General features: G+C 35.2%; 1 protein-coding gene across 3 annotated transcripts in view; it reads left to right on the forward strand.

The window, feature by feature from the left end:
• Positions 1 to 23,603, forward strand: part of SCYL2 (SCY1 like pseudokinase 2) — a 58,208-nt gene that overhangs the window by 10,207 nt on the left and 24,398 nt on the right. For 2 of the 3 annotated variants that reach the window (XM_002928485.4, XM_034644372.1), the window contains exons 2-5: positions 3,268 to 3,472; positions 12,725 to 12,882; positions 16,836 to 16,980; positions 22,598 to 22,747. In XM_002928485.4, the coding sequence (XP_002928531.1) occupies positions 3,296 to 3,472; positions 12,725 to 12,882; positions 16,836 to 16,980; positions 22,598 to 22,747 (630 nt within the window). In that variant the 5' untranslated portion in view covers positions 3,268 to 3,295. The remainder of the gene's footprint in view (positions 1 to 3,267; positions 3,473 to 12,724; positions 12,883 to 16,835; positions 16,981 to 22,597; positions 22,748 to 23,603) is intronic. The other variant, XM_034644373.1, reaches the window with a different exon arrangement.

Raw genomic sequence — 23,603 nt, forward strand, 5'->3', positions numbered from 1 at the left:
CAGGCGCCCCCACATTCTTTTAGTTTTAAGTCATCTTGTAAAGTGGGTTTAAAAGTGGATTTCTTGAAAGCAGCATATAATTGGGTCTTGCTTTATAATCTAGTTTGACAATCTCTGCCTTTTAATTGGAATTTTAAATCATTTGCGCTTAATGTAATTATTTATAGGGTTGGATTTAAGTCTACTATCTTGCTTGTCACAATTATTCTTTGTTCCTTTCTTCCTGTTTTCCTGCTTTTTGTATTCATTTTACTTTAGGATTCCTTTATTTCCATTATTGACCTTTTAGTTGTCTCTTATTTTACTTATTAGTCTAGGATTTATTCTATGTCTTTAATTTGCTATGATCTATTTTCAATTGATATTATACTACCTAACATACAATATAAGAATCTTTCAAAAATATACTTCCATTTCCCCCTCTCCTGTCCTTCAAGGTTTGTCATATTTTTTTACTTTTTAATATGTCAATATATTTTTGTTATTTTTAAGTAATCAGTTATCCTTTTAAGACAACATGAGAAGTTTTTTTATATGCCCGCATAATTTTTATTTCTAGTGTCCTCCATTCTTTTTGTGGATTCACATTTCCATCTGGTATCTTTTTCCTTCTGTTTGAAGGACTTCTTTTAATACCTCTTGTAGTGAATATCTGTTGGCAACAAATTCTCTTAGATTTTGTTTTCCTGAGAAAGTATTTTACATTTATTTTATTTTATTTTCTTATTTTTAAAGATTTTACTTATTTATTTGACAGAGAGAGAGAGTGAGAGAGCACAAGCAGGGGGAGTGGCAGAAGGAGAGGGAGAAGCAGGTTCCCTGCTCAGCAGGGAGCCGGGCGGTGGGCTCCATCCCAGGACCCCCGGGGACCATGACCTGAGTGAAGGCAGAAACTTAAGCTTAACCAACTGAGCCATCCAGGAGCCCCTCACATTTATTTTTGAAAGCTTTTTCCCCATGGCTTGTAGAATTCTAGGTTGATAGGTTTTGATTGATTGTTTTTTGTTTTAGCACTTTAGAGATGTCCATTTATTTGCTTGACTTCTATAGTTTCTGATGAGAAGTCTGGGGAAAATTCTTATCTTTTTTTCCTCTATATGTAATTTTCCTGTTTTCTCTGGCTGTTTTTAAGATTTTTCTCTTAATCACTGACTTTCAGCTACTTGATGACATGTCTAAGGATGGTTTTCTCTGTGTTTATCCTGTTTGTGGTTCATTGAATTTCTTGACAACTTGTATAGTTTTCATCAAATTCAGGAACATTTGGCCATTATTTTTTCAAATATTATTTCTCCCTTTTCCTTCTCATTTTTGGGATTCATTTATATATGTTAGACTGTGATATTGTTCCACAGGTCACTGAGACTTTGCTCATTTTTTTTTTTCCTAGCTTTTTACTCTATCTTCAGGTTTTACTGATTTTTTTTTTTTTAAAGTAGGCTCCACACCCAGCATGGAGCTCAATATTTGGCTTGAATTCATGACTTGATCAAGACCTGAGCTGAGTTGGACGCTCAACCAACTAATCCACCCAGTCCCCCATGGTTTTACTCTTTTTTTTTTCCCTACTTTGTCTAATTTGTTAATCATACCCTCTGAATTTTTTATTTGAGATATTTTATTTTTCATCTCTAGAATTTTCATTAGGATTTTTAAATAGTATTCCATTTTCTTTCATTATGTTCATACTTTCCTTGAAATACATAGATATATGATAGCTTTTTAGTGTCTATAATCTATCATTTTGGAGTCTTTATTGATTTTGGTCTTGATTATGAGCACATATTCTTGTTTCTTGGCATGTCTAATAATTATTGACTGCATGCTGAACATTGAGAATGTTACATTGTTAGATATCTGAATTTTTTTTGTCTTTCATGAGTATTAGGTTTCATTCTGGTAGGCAGTTAAGTAATTTATGATTAATCATTTGAGGCTTGCTTTTCATTTGTTAGGGCAGCTTTAGAGTACATTTTACTACTATTACTCCATAATAGTAGGCATTGTCCTTATGGGGTTTCTGCTAAATGCCTTTAGTAATCAATGAGGACTCTTCAGTCTAGCGTGTGAGAAATTAGTGATTTGCAGCCCAGTGCGAACTTGAACTATTCAGCTTATCGCTCAAGTTGGTCCTTGACTGACCTGGTTGAGTTTCACACCATGTATGGGCATCTTAGTGTTCAACAAAGCATCAGATTTCTGTGAAAATTTCTGGAGCTCTTCTTCGGCATAGTTCTCTCTCTCTTTCTCTCTGATTTTCCCTCTTCTCCTTGAAATTCTATCCCAGAACTTGTAGCCACCTCTGCATCCTTGAATTCCAATTTGTCTTCTCAACTCTTTAACTCAGTTAGACTGCTGCTTGGAATTCTGCTGTCTGCTCTGTGGTTTTGCAGTGTACCTCTAGGCAGAAATCTGGGGCAGTTGTTGGGTTCACCTTGTTAGTTTGCTTTCTCACTGGGCTTATATGCCTATGCTGCCTGTTTAGTGTCTGAAAACATTTGTTTCATATATTTGTCCAGCTTCTAGTTGTTCAAAGTGAGAGGATAAATTTCAGTCTTTGTTTCTGCATCATGCCTGAAAGTGTATACCAGCCAGGTGCCCCCAATCAATTATTAATTATTTTAGTAGTGAATAAAACTTTTATAAAATACTAATTTTTTGTTGAGTATAGCATTAGCTCCTTTCAGGTTTTTTAATAAAATTTTAGTTATTTATTTGTCAGAGAGAGAGCGTGCATGCATGCGCAAGCAGGGGGAGTGGCAGGCAGGGGAAAAGCAGGCTCCCTGCTGAGCAAGGAGCTGGATGTGGGGCTCGATCCCGAGACCTGGGTTCGATCCCAAGACCCAGCAATCCCAATCTGAGCCAAAGGCGGATGCTTAACCTACTGAGCCAGGCATCCCACTCCTTTCAGGTTTTATATGGTTGTTTTTAGTGTGAGGAAAGATTTAGACCCTCTACACCACTAAAGTCTTGAGGGTCCATGTTACATAGTTGAACAACATTCATGTCAGTGTCGAGTGTGAATATATCTTTTCATGGTCTATAATAACTGAAGTTGAAAAGAACAATTTGGTTCCTAGGTTTAAATTTGCATTCAGGTGTGTTGGGTTCTTGGAAGACAAAACTAGTATGTAGCTTTTGTCTCTATAGGATTGTTTTGTTCACTGCTTGTGGTATATTAAGTTTTTCAGATTAAATAATGAATGTTAAGTGCTTAAGCAATTAAAAACAAATGATCAGTGCTTCCCTGTCCCCCTGTGTTTCTAGGTAACCATAACTACTCAATATTGCAGCCATGGAGTCCATGCTTAATAAGTTAAAGAGTACTGTTACAAAAGTAACAGCTGATGTCACTAGTGCTGTAATGGGAAATCCTGTCACTAGAGAATTTGATGTTGGTCGACATATTGCCAGTGGTGGCAATGGGCTAGCTTGGAAGATTTTCAATGGCACAAAAAAGTCAACAAAACAGGTAAGTTTCGATTCAGAGTCCATTTGGCAAAAACACACAGGCTAATTAAGTACCATAATGTACATGTGCATTTTTATGTTAAGAAATGCCAAAAGTAATGAGTTCTTTACTTCTCATTTCTGTCTAATGAAGTCATGCAAAAATAGATGCTTTTTAGCATGCCCTGAATCTCCTGGTTACAAATATATTGTTTGATATATCATTGCATCTTGTAATTTAATTTTGTTTATTTAATAAAATTAATGTATCTGTTGAGCAAAGAAGCTTATTAGATTTTTATTTTTTAAATTAAAAGATTAAAAATTTTTTTTATAGATTTTATTTGTCAGAGAGAGAGAAAGGAAGAGTGCACAAGCAGAGGGAGTAGCAGGCAAAGGGAGGGGGAAACTCCCCACTGAGCAAGGAACCCAATGCCTGGCTCCATCCCAGGACCCTGGGATCATGACCTGAGCCGAAGGCAGACACTTAACTGACTGACCCATCCGCGTGTCCTGCATATTAGATTTTTAGAAAAGTGTTTCTTTTAGAATAAAAATTGTTCTTGGGGCGCCTGGGTGGCACAGCAGTTAAGCGTCTGCCTTCAGCTCAGGGCGTGATCCTGGAGTTATGGGATCGAGCCCCACATCAGGCTCCTCCGNCGCCTGGGTGGCACAGCAGTTAAGTGTCTGCCTTCAGCTCAGGGCGTGATCCTGGAGTTATGGGATCGAGCCCCACATCAGGCTCCTCCGCTATGAGCCTGCTTCTTCCTCTCCCATTCCCCCTGCTTGTGTTCCCTCTCTCGCTGGCTGTCTCTATCTCTGTCGAATAAATAAGTAAAATCTTAGAAAAAAAAATTGTGTTCCTTTTCAAATTTGTCAATAAACTATTGGCAAAATACTCCATTAAATTTTTCCAACATTAAATGCATTCTTATTTAGTGCATTCTTGTTCCCCTTTTATTTTATAGCCTTCTGAAAAATAGACTTCTGTAACATTCTTTTGTGTTTAACTTGATAGTTTTTATTATCAGAAGGAAGTACATTTGTGGAATAGTCAGTAATGCGTTTTACAATATATTGATTTCAAAGTTATTTTAAAACTAACTGTTCTTTCCGTAGAGTCATTTGAATGAGTTGTATTTTTATTTTTATTTTTTAAATTTGACTTAAGAGACCAACAGATGATTCTTAGAAATGTGGAGGATTGTTAGTGTTAAATTTTACTAACAGTTTTCTGTTGGAATTGTTGAAGAATTGAAAAGCCTCCATGTTTATTTATTTATTTATTTTTAAAGATTTTATTTATTCGACAGAGATAGATAGAGACAGCCAGCGAGAGAGGGAACACAAGCAGGGGGAAGTGGGAGAGGAAGAAGCAGGCTCATAGCGGAGGAGCCTGATGTGGGGCTTGATCCCATAACGCCGGGATCACGCCCCGAGCCGAAGGCAGACGCTTAACCGCTGTGCCACCCAGGCGCCCCTGAAAAACCTCCATGTTTAAAACCTCTGTAGAAATAGGTTCCTTAAAAGGAAAAGTCACTGTTTCCAAAAGTACTTTTATTTCTCTACAAGTGAAACATACGGATTATAAGATGTTTGGGATTAATTACACATATTTTCCAGTGACTCTGTCCCAGTCATATGCTTGTGAATATGCATTATTTGTGACTTTTCCAAAGTCAGCTTATTTCCCAAAACAGCAAGTATATTAAAGACTGAATCGGCTTTGCTTATCCTTTTATGAAGTAGGAATCTTGGTCTTGTGATAGATTGCTGGTGTGTGGTTTGTATCTGACCTGTAAATCTTGTTTTTATTGCCATTTGGTTGGAAGTCTTTAAGTCCAGAGCTGATCTGTATTTTAAATGCTGATTGATTTGTCTTTTTTGAACATTGTTTTCTCTATCATTTTTTCAAGAGCTCAAAAAATAAGTGGCTTCTTGAGTATTGAATGCTTAAAAAGCTATTAATGAGGCCGTAAAGTTATGTAAATGACCAACCCCTAACACTAGCTTTTATAATCAATTATATAAGGGGAAAATGAAAGAACACCAAATACACTAAATTTTACATTATTTATTAAGGATGTAACATAAAAGTGTCTTTGTGCTTAGCCAGAAGAGTTCTAGTTGTTTGTGTTTATATCAGAAGATATATGCGGAAATTCTCTGATAATGTTGAAGCTTCTGTTGCTGTTCATAGGACATGAAAACCAGGGATAAATAATAGGTAATTGATTAGATTTTGCACAATAATACACCAGTTCTCAACTGCTGAATGCCAGAATTGTGTTCTCTTAGGAAACTACTACATTTTTCCCCTCAAATTTATTGCTTTGCGGAAAAAGATAGTTTTGGAATATATCCGTGCTCTCTGTGGATACAGTTTTGAATCTTATTTCTTTGTTTCTTTCAAACCTAAGGTGTCTGACCTGAGTATCCTATCTGGACTACTGGCTAATTCCTTAAAGTAGAGCCAAGTCTTTAAGCACCTTGGCATTGAAGCCTCATTTTAATTTTTCCCTTAATTGTAGTTTTAATTCTTTTTCAATTATCTCATTTTTTAATAAAAGGGAATCATAGAAGATAGATAATCTAGATCTGTGCTATCCACTATGATAACCACAAGCTACATATACCATACTGGACAATGCACATATAGAACTTTTGATCATCACTGAAAGTTCTGTACAACACTACTGATCTTAGAGGAACCAGGAGAAATATCATGGAAAAGGATATTCTTCTTGGTCATTTTCCCCCCCTTGCATAAAGGGACACTGAGGGCATTTTTCTTAACCCTCTCAGCCTTTCTTGATCTAGCATACAGTGTACTTGATTGCATTTGTGTTTTATAGCAGATTATGTGATCTTAAATCTGACTTTGAGGTAACATCGGGTTAGGGATGTAGGGGTAGGAGATTCTCTCTGTGTACTTTTTTGCTAGGGTTATTTCAAGTTCACAGTAGTACATGATGAATTAAAATTTTCAGATCAGGTACAATTTTTCCTTTTTAATGTAAATGTTTGAAAGCCTCTGAGAGGAGTGGAGTAGTAATAAAACACCTACAGAACAGTTGAAAAAAGTACATATTTATGAGACCTGGAGTATAGCAAGATAAAAAGAATTGGTAAATAAAAATTTACTTGTGTGCCTGGTAACATCATTGTACCTGATTGGACATCTGTATTATTTTTATTCTGGGTTTATGCTTCCAAAAACCAGTTTCTGTTCTTTGTTTTTGTTTTTGAAAGACATTCTTCGAAGAAACATCTAGTGAGTAATTTATGAAAGTGCAATTAGGAATTCCTAAGAGACTTCAAGAAAAATTTAAAGTTGATTTTTTACAGTTAAATAGGGTGTTTAGGGGCGCCTGGGTGGCACAGCGGTTGAGCGTCTGCCTTCGGCTCAGGGTGTGATCCCAGCGTTATGGGATCGAGCCCCACATCAGGCTCTTCCGCCATGAGCCTGCTTCTTCCTCTCCCACTCCCCCTGCTTGTGTTCCCTCTCTCGCTGGCTGTCTCTATCTCTGTCGAATAAATAAATAAAATCTTAAAAAAAATAGGGTGTTTAGGCCAGTTTTGTACACAGAATTAAGATTTTTAAAAGTTATTATTTGGGTAAACTTAACACAACATGTAAACATGTTGAAATGGAGAGATCATTAATTATAGCCTATTAGCATTTGAAGCTACTATTTAGGCTTGTGTATTACTTAGTTTCCTTTTGAGTGTTCATTTAGAGGCAGCTCTCGGTTCCTAACCATTACTCTTTAGAATTTCAGTAGAGATGTTGTAAGACATTTCAGGATGACATTTAGGGAATAAAAATTGTGTCTATTTAGTTTTTTTTAAATATAAGCATATAAGCATATTTTATATTCCACTATTGTGGAATAGTGCACAAATCATGAGTGTACAGCTTGATGAGTGTGCACAGTGAGAACACCAGTGACCAACATCCAGATCAAGGAAACATTGCTCATATACATCATGCCTTTTCATAGTCATTACCTCTCCCCACCTTCTCTCCAGTGGTAACTGCTGTCCCGTCCTCTGACTCTTTAGAGTAATTTTTTCTATTTTGAACTTTAGTTTTTTTGGTTTGTTTTCTGTTTTGTGTGTGTGTGTTTGTGTTGCTTGTTTGTTTTTGAACTTTATTTAAATGGAATCATGGTATGTGCTCCTGTGTTTGCCTCCTTTTCCTTAGATGTATGTACATGGGATACATCTGTGTTGCTGAACATAGCAGTTTTTCTTTTCATTAAAATATAGGGTACTGCTATGAACATTATTGTACGTGCTGTTGGCATATATGACACATTATCTAGACATGGAATTGCTTGGGTAATACTGTTTGTATTTTTTCAGTGCCAGTTTTTCCAGAGTGGTTGTATGAATGTATACTTCCATCAGCAGTTACAGTTTCTCCACATTCCTGCCAACCCTTTTTATAGTTAGTCTTTTTTAATTTAGGCCTACTGAGCAGAGGTTCTCCTTTGACTTATTTTTTGTTTTGTATTGAAGTATAATTGATACACAGTGTTAGTTTCAGGGGTACTACATAGTGGTTTGACAAGTCTATACATTATGCTATGCTCACCACTGTTACACCGTTGACTGTATTCCCTATGCTGTACCTTTTATCCCTGTGATTTATTCATTCTATAACTGTACCTTTTATCCCCGCAATTTATTCGTTCTTTAACTATACCTCCCACTCCCCTTCACCCATTTTGCCTATCTTTCCGGCCATCAGTTTGTTCTCTTTATTTTTGGGTCTGTTTCTGTTTTTTGTTTGTTTATTCATTTGTTTTGTTTTTTAGATTCCACATATAAGTAAAATCATATGTTATTTGTCTTTCTCTGTCTGACTTATTTCCCTTGCCATAATACCCGCTAGGTCCATCCATGTTGTTGCAAATGGCACGATCTCAGGGTCTATTTAATTTTTGAAAATTCAGTGAAATATTCCTTACTCCTCTACCTCCTAAGCTTTTATAATGTCTGGTAGGTAATTAATTGCTGGGCACAGAATTTATACTGCTGTGTTTCTGTTATAGCTTTATAACTGACATAGTCTTTCTACAGAGTAGCATGTTTAGGATTAAAATGGTATCTAAACATAGGCGTTCTTTTCAAGCATATTCTTATTTCCATTGTAAAGAATATTTACTTTAGAGAGATTTCTGAGATAAATGTCCTCAATTGGATTTCATTAGCTTTTCTAATTTTTAAGTTATACTTAATTTAAACAAGCTCTTAAATTGAAATTTTTGGCCAAATTGTCTGTCTATATATATCAATCATAAGTGAGAAATGGTTGCTTTGTATATATATGTCCTTTAAAAATTGAAGTGCCATCACCTTATTTATTAGATAGGAATATTGTAACTATCAAGGCTGCTAATATGTTTAAATAATTTGTAAGAAAGCACTACATAAATATAGTTTCTGTTCCACCTGTACACCTACCTTTCAACTCTATGTCAAGTTAAGAGATTTATTTTGGGAGAAGATGTTTTAAAAAAAGAGCATATGTATGGGTGTGTTTACTATTCAAACATTTATTTATTATATTAAGTATTTCTATTTATCTTGACACAAGAGTCTGTTGCCAGGTAACTGCTCTTCAAATGAATAATATAACATTTATTAGTAGTCTTCTAGTTAGTGTCCCGTATTTATGATTATGTTTTTATCCAGTTATTTTAAAATAGATGTTTTTTTTTTCCTTAAATAGGGCAGCTTTAGTCTTATTTTGGCTTAAAAGTCACATTTGCTAGCCTGTTTCTTTTGCTCTAACTACTCCATAAGCTTTAAAACACCCCTAGCTCAATGACTGTTCCTATGAAGATAATGAAGATAGATTGATTTTTAAAATTATGTAATAAATATTTAACTGATATTCATTATTATAGCCACTCTACCAGATACAGGCTTGGACATATCCCTTACTTACTACAAAATCTACATTGTGTTATCCAAATGCCAGTATTCATGGATGAGGCTTGCTGATATTGTGTAGGCAAAGGCATAATTAAATTATTATGACAAGCTGAAGTATAATAAATTAAAAGTTTTAAATAAAAGAAACCACTGTGGAAAGCTGAATGTTAGTCAAGTTGCTTAGGTCAATAATGATCATAGACTTTCTTTAATAATTTTAAGGGGTATATCTTGTTTACCTCTCAGTCTTCTCAAATATCAAGTTGTTTTAACTTAATCTGAGTAAAAATTTAGATTTTGTTTAATTGTTTTTAAAAAGGAACTTTGCCCTGAAATCACATGAAAAATGAAGAAGAGTATGATGGTTGTCCGTCATCACTGATCAGTTATGAAAGGTCTATAAAATAGAGTTCACAGGGAATATCTATGTCTCAGAAACCATCCCTGGTGGCTTTGAGGGATAGGTTAGTGGAGGTCATGATTACTATTAGGGAATCCTAGACACATTGGTATATATCTACTTAGATTTTATTACTTAAACTGTCTTGTTTTCAGCAAGAGTTTAACTTTGTAGTAAGCAAAGTAGCTTTAAAAAGTTACAAATTATACTTGTATCAAAAGGTAGCCTCCATTTTGACCAGTATTAGTTTTTAGAATGATTTATTTTATAGCCATTTTTATTTAAAGATAGACTATTGAGAAAAAATACTTTTTAGTAGGCAACTTCCTTTGCCAGTGTATTTTAAAGACTATGATGTGAATAAAAACAATAGAGTGCCAAATACGCTTACATTTTGTTTTAGTAATTTTTGTATAAAAAAGAGACTCCAAATTTAATTAGAATTAACAGTTGACTCTTAAGTGGAAGCTATTTTGGGTAATTGCAGTACCTCATCTTTTCTGTATATTTGAAAATCTTCATAATAAAGAGTCAAAAAGGTTTTAATTCAGAGTGATAATGGAAAGCTTCCAGTAACTGCTTGTTTTTATTGACTTCTAGGCAAAAAAGATGTGACTGTCATCTAGGTGTAGATCCTGTAGTGGATACGGAGACACTGAAGTCATGGTTTCTTTGTTCATTTTTTTGTTTTGTTTTGTTTTGTTTTTGTTTTGTTTTGTTGTTGTTGTTGTGGGGGGGCATGGTTTCTTTTTTTAAGAAGCTTGTAATATGTGTAAGGTGACAGGACTTTTACATAAATGGTATGTGTTAACAGAGTGGGTAGTGAAGGTAGTAGAAGGAAAACGTAAATTTAAAGGTGATAGTCTGTTCTGAAGAAAAGTGTTGAGGTGCAGACTAAGAGTTTCTAGGAAGTCAGTATGAGGTCTGAGGGTTAGTCACAACTTTGTTGAAATTGATTAATTTTAATTAAACTGATTAGAACAAAGAGAAAATCTTTTTAAGATGGTTGATAATCTATTCTGATCTAAGTAGAAATTTTTTATCTGTGACTTAAAATAATAAATGAATATCTGAGAGAGAATTTTGTGTTGTTTCTTTTTCTTTATGAACTATAATGTTTTTCCTTAAGAGTGGTGAAATTGCAAGAGCTCAAGAGCCATTTCATGTGATTTTTTTTAAAGGACTTAAGACATCTTGAAAAAATAAATACATTTAAATTAGATGCATTTATAAAATGTGTTGTGGCAGAACACTTACTAAAATAAGATTGTGCACATGAATAGTGAGATAGGAACTTGAACTTCTAGGTCATTTGTTTTTAGGTCAAATTAATATTACATAACACTCTTAGCTCTTGATAGTCCTGCATCTCATAAATGATCAAAAGAGCTAAGATTATGAAAAAAAAAAAAGCTAAGATTATATATTTATACATGGGTGCTATTTAAATCTCTCAAATGATTGTTTTCCTGAAGACATATGTTATGTTTTCCTGGGGTGCTTTGTATTTGTTGTCCCTGTATCATTTCTGGGGAGACAGAATGGTGTAGTGGCTAAGCATGTGGTCCTCAGAGTTAAAATGAACGGATTTGAATCTTGATCTCATCAACTGTGAGATTTTAGATAATACATACACCTTCTCCACAGTGTCCTCATCTCTGAAATGATGATAATATCTTGTCTTGTAGGATTGCTTTGAGGAATGAAATAATTCCTTAAAAATACACAAATGCTTTGGGAATAGGATGTTGAATTTGAGTTACTAAATAGTCCCTTTGTTGTCACTTTTCAGAGATCAATCCCCTAAAATCCTTAACTTCTATACATATAAGGAGCCTTAAAACAAGTTGTGTTTGAGAAATTTATTGGTTTGGGATTCTGCAGTGAATCTCTGTTAGGTATTTAGGTTGCCAGGCTAACTTGTGAAAAACAGTAATTCTAATGTGGCAGAAATAATAAGAGAACAATAAAATGGAAAATACTGTCTTGGATATTGATAGTTTAGTAGTAGTAGGTTAGAATTAGAGGCTTTTGAAAGATACTTTTATAAAAATTCTGAAAGTCATTCAAAATCTGTCTAGGAATTTTGGAAGGCTAGCATTGATTCTTTGCTAATTTTGCTTCCAGCTTTATCATTTTTCTTTCCATTTATGATGGAGACCTAGCATCACTGATGTGTTGCATAGTGGTAATACATCACCTATCAATACAGTTTTGATTGATTTGTTAAGATTGGGTAACTGGACAGGAACTATTTTTCCGTGGGTAACAGAGAAAAGGAAAGGAGGAAGGTAGTTAAGCGCAATGTATGCTTTTAGTAGTATAAATAAGCTGTGAAAGAGAGACAGTGGGAGAGCAGCTTCTTCGAACTGGTACCATTCATTTCCAGGTACTGCCCATAATAAGACAGGGATAGGCTGAAAGGAAAGAGTGAGTATAAGTTATGCATATGCGAAAGTTGCTTACAAAATGGGTTTTTGTATAAACAAGTTACTCCTTGACATACACAACTTTTCTTTTAAAAAATGATTCAAGATTTTTGTAGGGTTATCAGGTTATCCAGGGTTATCATTATGTATAACATTTTGAATTTTTAAACATTTTAACTTTTATTTGAATTCTGGTTAAATAAGATAACTACATAGGCTACAACACTTTACATACACCTTGTGTGTATCAGAGTTCAAAGATGGAGATTTTCCTATGTTCTCCTTAGATAGGACTCTAGGTCTCATACTTTTAAAAATATTTCGATTTACTAATCATGAAGAGACCAACTTTTTGATATCAGAAAAGTATTACAATGGTGCTGTAATTTCCATGACATTAGATTTTGGTTATTTCTGTTTGTAGACTTGTGACACTTGAATAAAATTTATTGCTTTTGTATATTCTTGATTAAAATTAGATGCACATTTCTTTCATTAGGAAGTGGCTGTTTTTGTCTTTGATAAAAAGCTGATTGACAAATATCAAAAATTTGAAAAGGATCAAATCATTGATTCTCTAAAACGAGGAGTCCAACAGTTAACTCGACTACGACACCCTCGACTTCTTACTGTCCAGCATCCTTTAGAAGAATCCAGGTAAATTTTTATAGAAACTTAAATAAAAGACTTGTGGAACAAATAGTTAATAATTGTATGTTAAAGTTCTGACCATGGAGCATGCTGTCAGTGAAAGATTCTTAGAAACTGAGTGTTTAGTTCTTATGGATTATTATTTCTGTGAAATTTATTTGTTTATTCTATGTAGTTGCCTCTTTTTGAAATATTAGTAAAAGCTTTCTTCACATTTGCCCTCAGCGTGTATTTGCTTACTCTATGCTGAGCACAACAGTAGTCAAAATAGAAGCTGCAGAAGTGTAGCATACAGTCCCTATCTGAAAGTACCTCTCCTTGTTAGTTTGCTGGACTGTTTTGTACCCTTTGCATTGATTACATATTAGTGGGCTTTTTTTAATGTGTGTTTCAGGTACTCTTCTACACATTTAACCTTCCGATACGCTCAGCATGGCAGTCCATAGCCAGCACTTACTCTACCATTTATTTTTCTCAAGGATGAGCTTGGGAACTGTTGCTGAGAATGACAAGAATATGAAATTTATATTGTGTAATCCTAACTGGATCCTGAAGCCTGTGGTCCTTTTAATAGTCCATTAGATACCCTAGCTATGTAAACTTTTTCCACATTACTCATAACCCCTAATTTCCTTCTTTCTTCCTTCCTACCTAGCAGACTGTATTCCTCTCTCTTAATCCAGAAGATCTTAACAAAATGGTTTGCCATTTGTGTTCTGTGGACCCTAGAATTTTAAGGATAGGGGAAGAACAGGTGAAGAAACAGAGCTGGCAAGATTCCAGGCTTCTAGTCTCCCTTCAGCCGGGACACTTTTATCTTTTTATGTATCGGATTTCTGTATAATTCTTACTTTGGAATCTTCAGTAACACACTGTCACTTATCCCTCTCCCCCAGGATCACAAGGTACTTTCTTTCAACCTAAAAGAAAAGAAACCCTAATATTTACTGTAAAAACTGCATTAGTGCTTTACGTTTAACTCATTCAGTTCTCACAATTTCATGGGAGAACTGAGGATCAGAGACATTACTTAAGCCACATAGTTGTGACGCCTTGATTCCTGAGCCCATGTTTTCTTTATTCCACTATATCGTGGTGTGCCTCCCCAGAAATATGCCCATATATCTCTTGTGATGATAATATTTTTATTGTTCTTCTTTCCATGAAGAGCCATGAATATAGTTGTTGACTCTTATGTAACATTCACTATTGTGAACTCTCTATCCTGAAGTGGATGTTTCGTTTGTCACACTTGTCCTGAGCTTTCTGAACAATGCTGTTTCCTTTGGGGTGTTTTCTCTCCAGTGTCTACTATGTCACCTATCAGAATCCTACCATCTTTGTTATTTTAACTTGTATTAATGTGTCTTATATTTCCTCATTACATTTCAAGTCTCTTGAGGGGAGAAGCTGTCCCTGCAGCTTCTTTTATAGTGATTTAAATATTATGGAACTAGGGATTTATTGGCGATCATTAAGAGAGACAATTCAAAGATTACTTTAAGGCATCTTCATTGTTAAATTGTAAAACTGTAAAATTGATAGAAATAGGACAGCTTTAGGGAAGGAAAAATGACTTCCAGTTTTTAATGAATTAATAATGTAGAAATAACACTGGAATTATCCAAAAGAAATGTGCTATAGTAAAGTCATCCAGGTGAAAGTTCAGAGTTGGTGATGTGTATTGAGGGTAATGTGGAGGCAGTAATTAAAACCATGAAGAAAAGAATTTTTCAAGAGCATGAGTTGAAAGAGCAGAGTACTGAGGACAGAACTTGAAATGTAGGGGAAAAAGAAGAGCCGGGAAAAGAAACGAGTGATCATTGTTACATGGCAGGAGAAAAACAGGCCGCTGAATGTCACGGAAGCTAAAGGAGGGGAGAAGGAACCACTAACACTAAGGACCACTGAGAAAAGGGAAAATAAGGACTGAGAAGAGTTTGTTACATTTGACTAGTGAGAGGTTGTTACTGATCTTCAGTAACATCAGTGGTAGGATGGTGGTTTGGAAGCTAGAAAACAGATACTGAGGAGCCCAGCAGAGAAGACTTCATTATGTGAATGGAGTCCCAGAGGAGGAACTCAAAGGAAATTTTAGGATGACAGTTTAATCACTAATACTGAGGTGAAGTTTAGGGAAATGAGGTCATTCATGTTAGAATGAACTTTATACTTTTTTTAAGTAGATAATGGGTAATAGGTGAGTAGTGGGTAAAGGGGGGGCCATGGAATGAGGAGCTAAGAAGAGGACTATAAAGGAGTGTTCTTGAATGTTGAAAAAAAAGAGCAATGTTAAAGTATACTGGTGACTTAACACTGTGATTTAAAAAGATTTGGGCTTTCTATTCTTGTGCTTATGACATAAGCAAGAGGGTAAAAGAAACTTGTAGTGATTTTTACAGGGTTAGTAGAGGTTTGCTCAGTAAAGGGTAATTTGGGTGATAGGTTGTTGTGATAGTTGGGAGAAAGAAAGGAATCAAATATGGATGGTCAAGACTGAACACTTTGAATTTGGTTAATAAAGGTGTTGGGGAGCTAGATTTGGTGGAGGTAGTAAAGGGGTAGGAGATAATGGCTAGTAAGTAGCTGTGGTTGGTGAAGTGGTTCTTGAGTAGAGGATATAGCCCTTCTGGTATGTGACTCTTTGTAATGATGATGGAAGTAATATTCATGAAAGATAAGAGGGCTTCCAGCTGGAGGAATAATCCTCCGGATGGTCATGTGGCCATGACTGGGCTCAAGACAGAGAGGAAACAAATAGGAGTAGCTCAAATACGTGAAACTTGGGAATTACAGAGAACTGTAGAAAAGACTTTAGAGTATTTGATCAGTTTTCCTCCAGTACAGTTCAGGAAACGGAAACCTGGTGTCCACCGTGTTTATGAGCTTGGTGAGAGAGTAAAGAACAAGGTAACATCTTGATTGATAACTGAGCAGGTGTAATAACTCTCTCCCTCAGCCTAAGTAGCTCTGTCTTAATCTTTCATGTATATTTAAGCTTCTGCATATGCTTTCATTTGAAAAATGGGTTCAGGGTGAAAGAAAAGTTACACAGGTATAGTGGACAGATGAAACAGCAAAATGTGTACTTGCCGTTAAACAGTTACAGTCCAGGTGCAGAGGCTTGGTCTAGCTTTGTTACCACAGTACCTTGTATGTAGTTCTTCATTGCCAGAGCCTAAATAAGCCCAAGGCATAAAATGTTAGGACTTGAGTCTCAAACACTTGGTAATTATAATAGCAGTAGTAAAGATTTATTAAGTTTACATGCTAGTGACTCTGCAATGTGCTTTACATTCATTATCTCCTTTGATCTTCACAGTAACCCTTCAAGTTGGTTTTTTTTTTTATCACCATTTTACAGATGGACAAAGTGAGGCTCAGAGCCGAGGTGTCCAGGTCACCAAGTTGGTTTTTTTTTATCACCATTTTACAGATGGACAAAGTGAGGCTCAGAGCCGAGGTGTCCAGGTCACCTAGTCAGGTCACCTAGTCAGGGAGTAGGGATGCTGGGACTTGAAGTTGGGTATTTGTCTCCGAAGCCTGAGCTCTTTATGATTACTCCATAAAGCCTACTGAATGTTAATATCTAACATTTTCTAAATTTCTAAATATTCTTAAACATCAAAGAGCAGTAACTTAAAAAATTTAAAAATTGTGACACCTTTTAAAATTATATCTAAAATAGGGTAAAAGCAAAGCTGCTCTGATCGAAGTAGTTACAGGGGACCTGGAGCTGTGCTCTGTGCCTCTTTCTGACTCGTTTTGCTCCAGAGGGGTCTGGGAAATCTGCAGGCTCCTTTGAGCATATTCTGAAAATGGTGGTTTAAATGTTAAATGAATGCTGAAAACAAATCTAAGTCTACCTTCTTGTTGACCACTAATATTTTATGTATATTTGACTTTGATAATGTGGAGAAATAATGATGGTATATAACTCTTTTTCTATTTTAAAACAGGGATTGCTTGGCGTTTTGTACAGAACCGGTTTTTGCCAGCTTAGCCAATGTTTTAGGTAACTGGGAAAATCTACCTTCCCCTGTATCACCAGACATTAAGGATTATAACCTTTATGATGTAGAAACTAAATATGGTTTGCTTCAGGTATGTATTTTTATTCATCATCTATAAAGAGTTTTTTCCTTCCAAATTGTTTTTGGCTATTTAAAACTTCTTAGCAATATCAACTGCTTTATGTAAACCTTTGGATCCTCTCAGTAATTTAAAAATTATTTTTATGTTCTGCAGTTTTTCTACAGTTTATTGTTAGGTTTAAATTATATTTTAAATTTATGAAACAAACATTGGTAACTTTTGTAGAAGGGTACTTATTGACTGGTTGATGGGTTGGGTCCCTTTTGATTTTTTTGAGTGCTAAACCTTGTGAATGCATTTCATAAACAAAATATTTAGTTGAAGTACTGAAGTATTTAATAAAAATTAAAAGTCACATCTTTAAGGAAATTATTTAATAGATATCAAGAGATCTTATTAGACTTTTCATATATGTCCACTTTTCCTTTCCCTGCCTACCAAAATATCCTTGGCTCTATAGAGTAAATTTATACAGTGGGTTCTTAGTTCCTTGGGGACAGAGATCATTTTATTTACTATTTTTTAACAGCTTTATTATTAATTGGCATACAATAAACCTCACATATTCGAAATACCGTATGATTTTATAAATTTGACATGTATACTGGTGAAACCATCACTATAATAGAATAATGCAAATATTCATGACCCCCCCTCAGGTTTTTTTTATACCCACTGTAATCCCTCCTTCCTACTTCTTGCTTTCCATCTATCTCTTGTCCTAGGAAACCACTGACCTGCTTTCTGTCACTATGAATTGGTTTGTATTTTCTACAATTTTATAATTAGAGTCATGCAAAATATACTGTTTTTTTCTTACTAACTTCTTTCACTTAATTCTTTTGAGATTCATTCATATTGTGTGTATAAATACTTTTTTTTATTGCTGAATTGTAGTCCATTATATGGATATACCATAGCTTGTTTATCCGTAATCTGTTGATCATTTGGGGTGTTTCTAGTTTTGGGTTATTGCAAATACGGCTGCTGTGAACGCTTATGTGTGAGTTTTTGTATACACACGTGGTTTAATTTCTCTTGGTTAAATACCTAGGAGTGGAATGGCTAGATCAAATGGCATGTATATATTTTGGTTCTTTGGAAACAACAAACTTTTCTAAAGCGGTAATACCATTTTACATTCCTATTGCAATGTCTGAGAGTTCCGTTTTTCCCGCATATTTGCCAAAAGTTGGTATGGTTGGTCTTTTTAATTTTAGCTATTTTAATTGGTATGCAGTGTTATTTTGTTGGAGTTCTAATTTGCATTTCCCTGATGAAGAATGATGTTGAACACCTTTTCACACACTTGAATATTTTTTTGATGAAGTATCTGTTCAGCTCTTTTCCCCATTTTTTGGATGGGTTGTTTTTTATGATTAAGTTTTGAGATTTCTTTGTATACTGTGGGCACAAATCTTTTGTCAGATACATGATTTACAAATATATTCTCCTAGTGTCTGGCTTATCTTATTCTTTAACAGTATATATATTTTAAATCATGGTAAAATATGTATAACATAAAATTTACCATCTTACCATTTTTGAGTGCACAGTTCAGGAGCATTCAGTACATTTATATTGTTGTGCAACCATACCACCATCCATCTCCAGAACTCTTCTCACCTTGCAAAACTGAAGCTGTATCCATCAAACAATAACTCTCCATACCCATCCCCACCACTCCCCAGCTCCTGGCAACCATTCTACTTTCATTCTCTATGATTTGACTACTTTAGGTGCCTCATATAAGTGGAATCATATGTTATTTTTCCTTTTGTGGTTTATTTCACTTATTATGATGTTCTTGAGGTTTATCCATGTTGTAGCATGTGTCAGAATTTCCTTTTTAAGGCTGAATAATCCATTGCATGTATTTACCACGTTATGTTTATTCATTTGTCTGTGGACACTTGGGTTGCTTCCAGATCTTGGCTCTTGTGAGTAATAACTGCTCTGAACATGGGTGTAGAAGTTCCTCTTCAAGATCCTGCTTTTAGTTATTTTGGGGATGTACGCAGAAGTGGAATTGCTGGATCATATAGTAATTCTATTTTTTATTTTTTGAGGAACTAGCGTACTTTTTTCCATAGTGGCTATCCCATTTTATATTTATACCAGTAATGCAGCACAGAGTTCTAATTTCTTCTTGTCCTCACCAACATTTATTATTTTCTAGTTTTTGATAGTAGCCATCCTAATGGGGTTGAGGTGGTAGATCGTTGTGGTTTTGATTTGCATTTTAGGAGTTAGTGAATTTAAGCATCTTTTCATGTACTTATTGTCCATTTGTATATCTTCTTTAGAGAAATATCTATGCAAGTACTTTCACCATCTTTTAATCAGGTTGTTTGTTTTGTTGTTGAATTGTAGGTGTTTATTATATAGTCCAGGTATTAACCTCAATATATAATCAGATATATGATTGGCAAATATTTTCTCCCATTCTGTGGATTGCCTTTTCACTCTTTTGATTGTCCTTTGATGCATAGAAGTTTTTATTTTGTTATATCCAATTTATTTTTTCTTTTGTTGCCTGTGCATTTGGTGTCATATCTAAGAAGTCTTTGCCATATCCAGTGTCATGAAGCTTTCCTCTGTGTTTTCTCCTAAGAGTTTTATAGTTTTAGTCTTATATTTAGGCGTTTGATTTGAATTGATTTTTACGTATGGTTTAAGGTAAGGGTCCAACCTCATTGTTTTGCCTATGGATGTCCAATTTTCTCAGCATCCTTTGTTAAAACTTCCATCCTTTCCCCATTGAATGGTGTTGGTACCTTTGTCAAAAATCATTTGACTTTTCTAGATTTGAAATACTTTGTGTATTTTATAAATTACGTTTGCGGAATAAGCATTTTAAAAAGGCAGATCGTACATGAATTTCATAGGTTCCAGTGTGTTAGAACTGGAGAATATTCATTTGAGTAATATTAAGCCCCTAATTGCTTATTATACTAGTCACTGAGGATAATATTCAGGCAGTTAGAAGTAGCACATTGCATCTCAAGGAGTGGTGAAAAATGAAACTGGAAAGATAGAAAAAGAACATTGGAGGATTTTAAGCAGAGTAAATGACCTGGTCCGATATGCATTTTAGAAGTGTCATTCTAGAAGAGTGGAACTTGGGCATAGGGGAAATGTATGAGAAATAATCACTACTATGTAGGGTTATTTTTGGAATCAAATGTGTAAATTTGTAAGTACTCAGCATAGTGCCTGCATGTAAAAATAGTTAATGATAGTTAAAAAGTCTTGCTCAAAAATCATAGGAAGTATTAGAGGGATGGAATGAAGTTACGCGGTTAAAATGGGCCCTTTTGACTGACTATGGGGATGAGAATTGGAAGTGGTGTGGAATCTAATATGATTTCCCACATTTATTAAGAGGTTAATATACCATCGTTTGAAGTAATTCACCAGCTGGGACCTACATGGGTTCAGTGCCTTGCTCAAAGTTGCAAGGCTAGTAAGTAATGAAGTTGGGACAGGAATCCAGATGTTTTCCAAAACAGTACTCTTTACATTCTTTACTGTTGACTTGACTTGATGTTGAAACTGTAAGGTTTTGTGTTTTTTTTTTTTTTCAGAGAGAATTTATTCTCATATCCATTCATTAAGCATATATTTATTGGCTAGCTATATGTCTGGCACAGTTCTAGGTGCTGAAGATAGGCCAGGGGAAGAAACAGACACAAAATCCTGCCTTTTAGAATTTATATTCTTATGGGGGAAGAAAGACAATAAAATAAGTAAATATATAGTATATTAGGTTATGATAAATGCATGTGGAGAAAATAAGGGGAGGAGGAAGAAAGGTAGTTTGGATGGGGAGGAAAAGGTTGCACTTTGAATGGGGTAGTCAGGAAATCTGTTACTGAAAAGGGGACATTTGAGTAAAGATCTGAAAAAAAGCAAAGAAGTGAACCATCTAGATACCTAGGGAAAGAATGGTCGAGGCAGAAAAAACAGCAAGTGCAAAGTCCCTGAAACAGAATCATGCATGACTTATTCAAGGAATAGTGAAATACCTGGAGTGGTGGAAAGGAGTTAGTAAGATGAGTAGGAGGAGACAAGGTCAGGGAGTTAATGAGTGGTTAAGTCCTGTTAGGCCATGAAAGCCAGAGAAATACTTTGAATTTTACTCTGAGAGAAAGGAAAAGCCTTTGGAAGGCTTTGAGCAGGAAAGTGACATGATCTGGAAGCTGCTTATTGAGAATTAAATTATGTAGAAGGGGATGAGCAGAAACAAAGAGGTGAAGTAGGTGGCTGCTATAGTTGTACAGGCCAGAGGTGAGGATGATCCAGGGTTGGGAAGGTGATAAGAAGGATCAGATTTCATCATTTTGATGGTGAAGGTATTGGAATTTGCAGATGGCTTTGTTACATAAGAAAAAATAGAGTAGTGCAGGATAACTCAAAGGTTTTTGAAAAATGGAAAAGTGAAGTGGCCATTAACTGATATGGGGAAAAGACCACAGGAGGAAAGAACTGAATTGTAGGGGAAGCTCAGTTTTTGATTCTTCTAAGAATGAGATGCTTATAAAACATTCAAGGGGAGAGAAGTCAAGAAGGCAGTCAGATATTCAAGTCTGGACTTTAGAAGAGGCCCAGCCTGGAGATAATTTGGGAACAGTCAACCTCTGAGAACACTGAGAAAGAGTAGATGGAAACTTCAGCTGTCCACACACCGAGTCCAGGAGGTTGGGGTACTGAGGAGGAACTAGCAGAATCAATAGACTGAAAAGCAGTGACCAGTGGAGTTGGGGGAAAGCCTGGGAGAGTGGTGTCTTGGAAGTCAGGGAGTGTTCGTTTGCCAAAATCTACTCCTGGAAACAGAAATCGGTCTTCATTTTTGGTTAACAAATTCCATGATAGTCTTAGGTACAGATAGAAAAATTACCAAATATTAATCCAATTTGAGAATGCGTGAACATCAATTAATATATGAAAACTGAGCATAGTATGATTTAGAAAAACTGAATTTCAATATGAAGTGTAAATATATAAAACTGTTATGAATATGAATCAGCTTGACAAAGAGTCCCTTGGTATTTACTGTCTGTAACTTGGGAACTGAAGATTCCTTCACGTTTCAAACACAGAAACTGAATAAATTTGGATAGAAAAGTGGTTTTAAATTATCTTTAATTTTGCTTATATGCATATGGAAAGGAACTTTAATAAAGAGTTGTAGTCTGGTTTTTTAACTGGGTTTTCCCACTAATGCTTAGATTGTTGTGGCGACTGAGAATATCTACTCTGCATTCATGATGAAATTTAATTGTTCCTTGACATGTAAAAAAATCTTTTATTGGGAGAAACAGTGATTACGATTTTTTTTAAAGATTTTATTTATTCATTTGACACAAAGAGAGAGAGAGAGAGCACGCACAAGCAGGGGGAGGGGCAGAGGGAGAGGGAGAAGCAGGCTCCTGGCGGAGCAGAGAGCCTGACACGGGGCTCGATCCCAGGATGCTGGGATCATGACCTGAGCCGAAGGCAGACGCTTAACTGACTGAGCCACCCAGGCGCCCCAACAATTACGATTTTTAAGAGACATTTTATTATTGTAATTGAAAGGAGTTTTGTTTAATGTCAAAGTGTCTTCCCTCCCTCCCCATTACAGGTTTCTGAAGGATTGTCATTTTTGCATAGCAGTGTGAAAATGGTCCATGGAAATATTACACCTGAAAATATAATTTTGAATAAAAGTGGAGCCTGGAAAATAATGGGCTTTGATTTCTGTGTATCATCAACCAATCCTTCTGAACAAGAGGTAATAAAGGTTTTAAGTCTTGTAATTTTTTTTGTTTGTTTGTTTTTAAGATTTTAAGTAATCTCTACAGCCAGCGTGGGGCTTGAACTCACAAACCTGAGATCAAGAGTTGCATGTTTGCTGACTGAGCCAGCCAGGTGCTCCAGTCTTCTAGTATTTTTAAAGCTGTGGAAATTTGTGATGCATCCAGATTGGACTGGAGAATTTGCAAGTCTGATAAATGTGTAGAAATAGGCTACGTGGTACAATGTTTGTTTAAATGTACAGCTTTATAGAAAATTTCTAATGTTCATTTTACCTAAGAATATTCTTCAGCTCGTTAATTCCACAGTAGTGTTACTTGAGTAAAGGATGCTAGAGTTAAACAAATTTGAGAACTGTTGGGTTAAGGAGGCTTTTTTCCTCCTGATATCAAATATACTAACAAACATTGTGAATCTCTAACAGTGTTTTCCCAACATTAGACCACAGAATCTTCTTTAAGGGAGCATGATAACAACAGTAGCAGTGATAATAAGAGCTAACATTTATTGAAGTACTTTTCTAACAACTTTTTAATGTGTTTACTTATTTAATCCTTACCACAATCTGTGCAATATGGGAATAATACAGATGGGTAAATTAGGCTCATAGAATAAAATAATGTACCTAAGTTTAGGCAGGTGGTTAAGTGGTAGAGGTGGAATTTGAACATGTTCTCTCTGGTTCCAAAGCAACTGTTATGTAGTGATTACTATATCTACCTATTTATACTTAGGAAAATAATACAATATTTCAAGTTTTTTTAATATACATATGGGGGGAGCATATTTTATATATATATATATATATATATATATATATATATATATATATA

This window comes from Ailuropoda melanoleuca, chromosome 15 (assembly GCF_002007445.2).
Source record: "Ailuropoda melanoleuca isolate Jingjing chromosome 15, ASM200744v2, whole genome shotgun sequence".
Taxonomy (NCBI): Eukaryota; Metazoa; Chordata; class Mammalia; order Carnivora; family Ursidae; genus Ailuropoda; species Ailuropoda melanoleuca.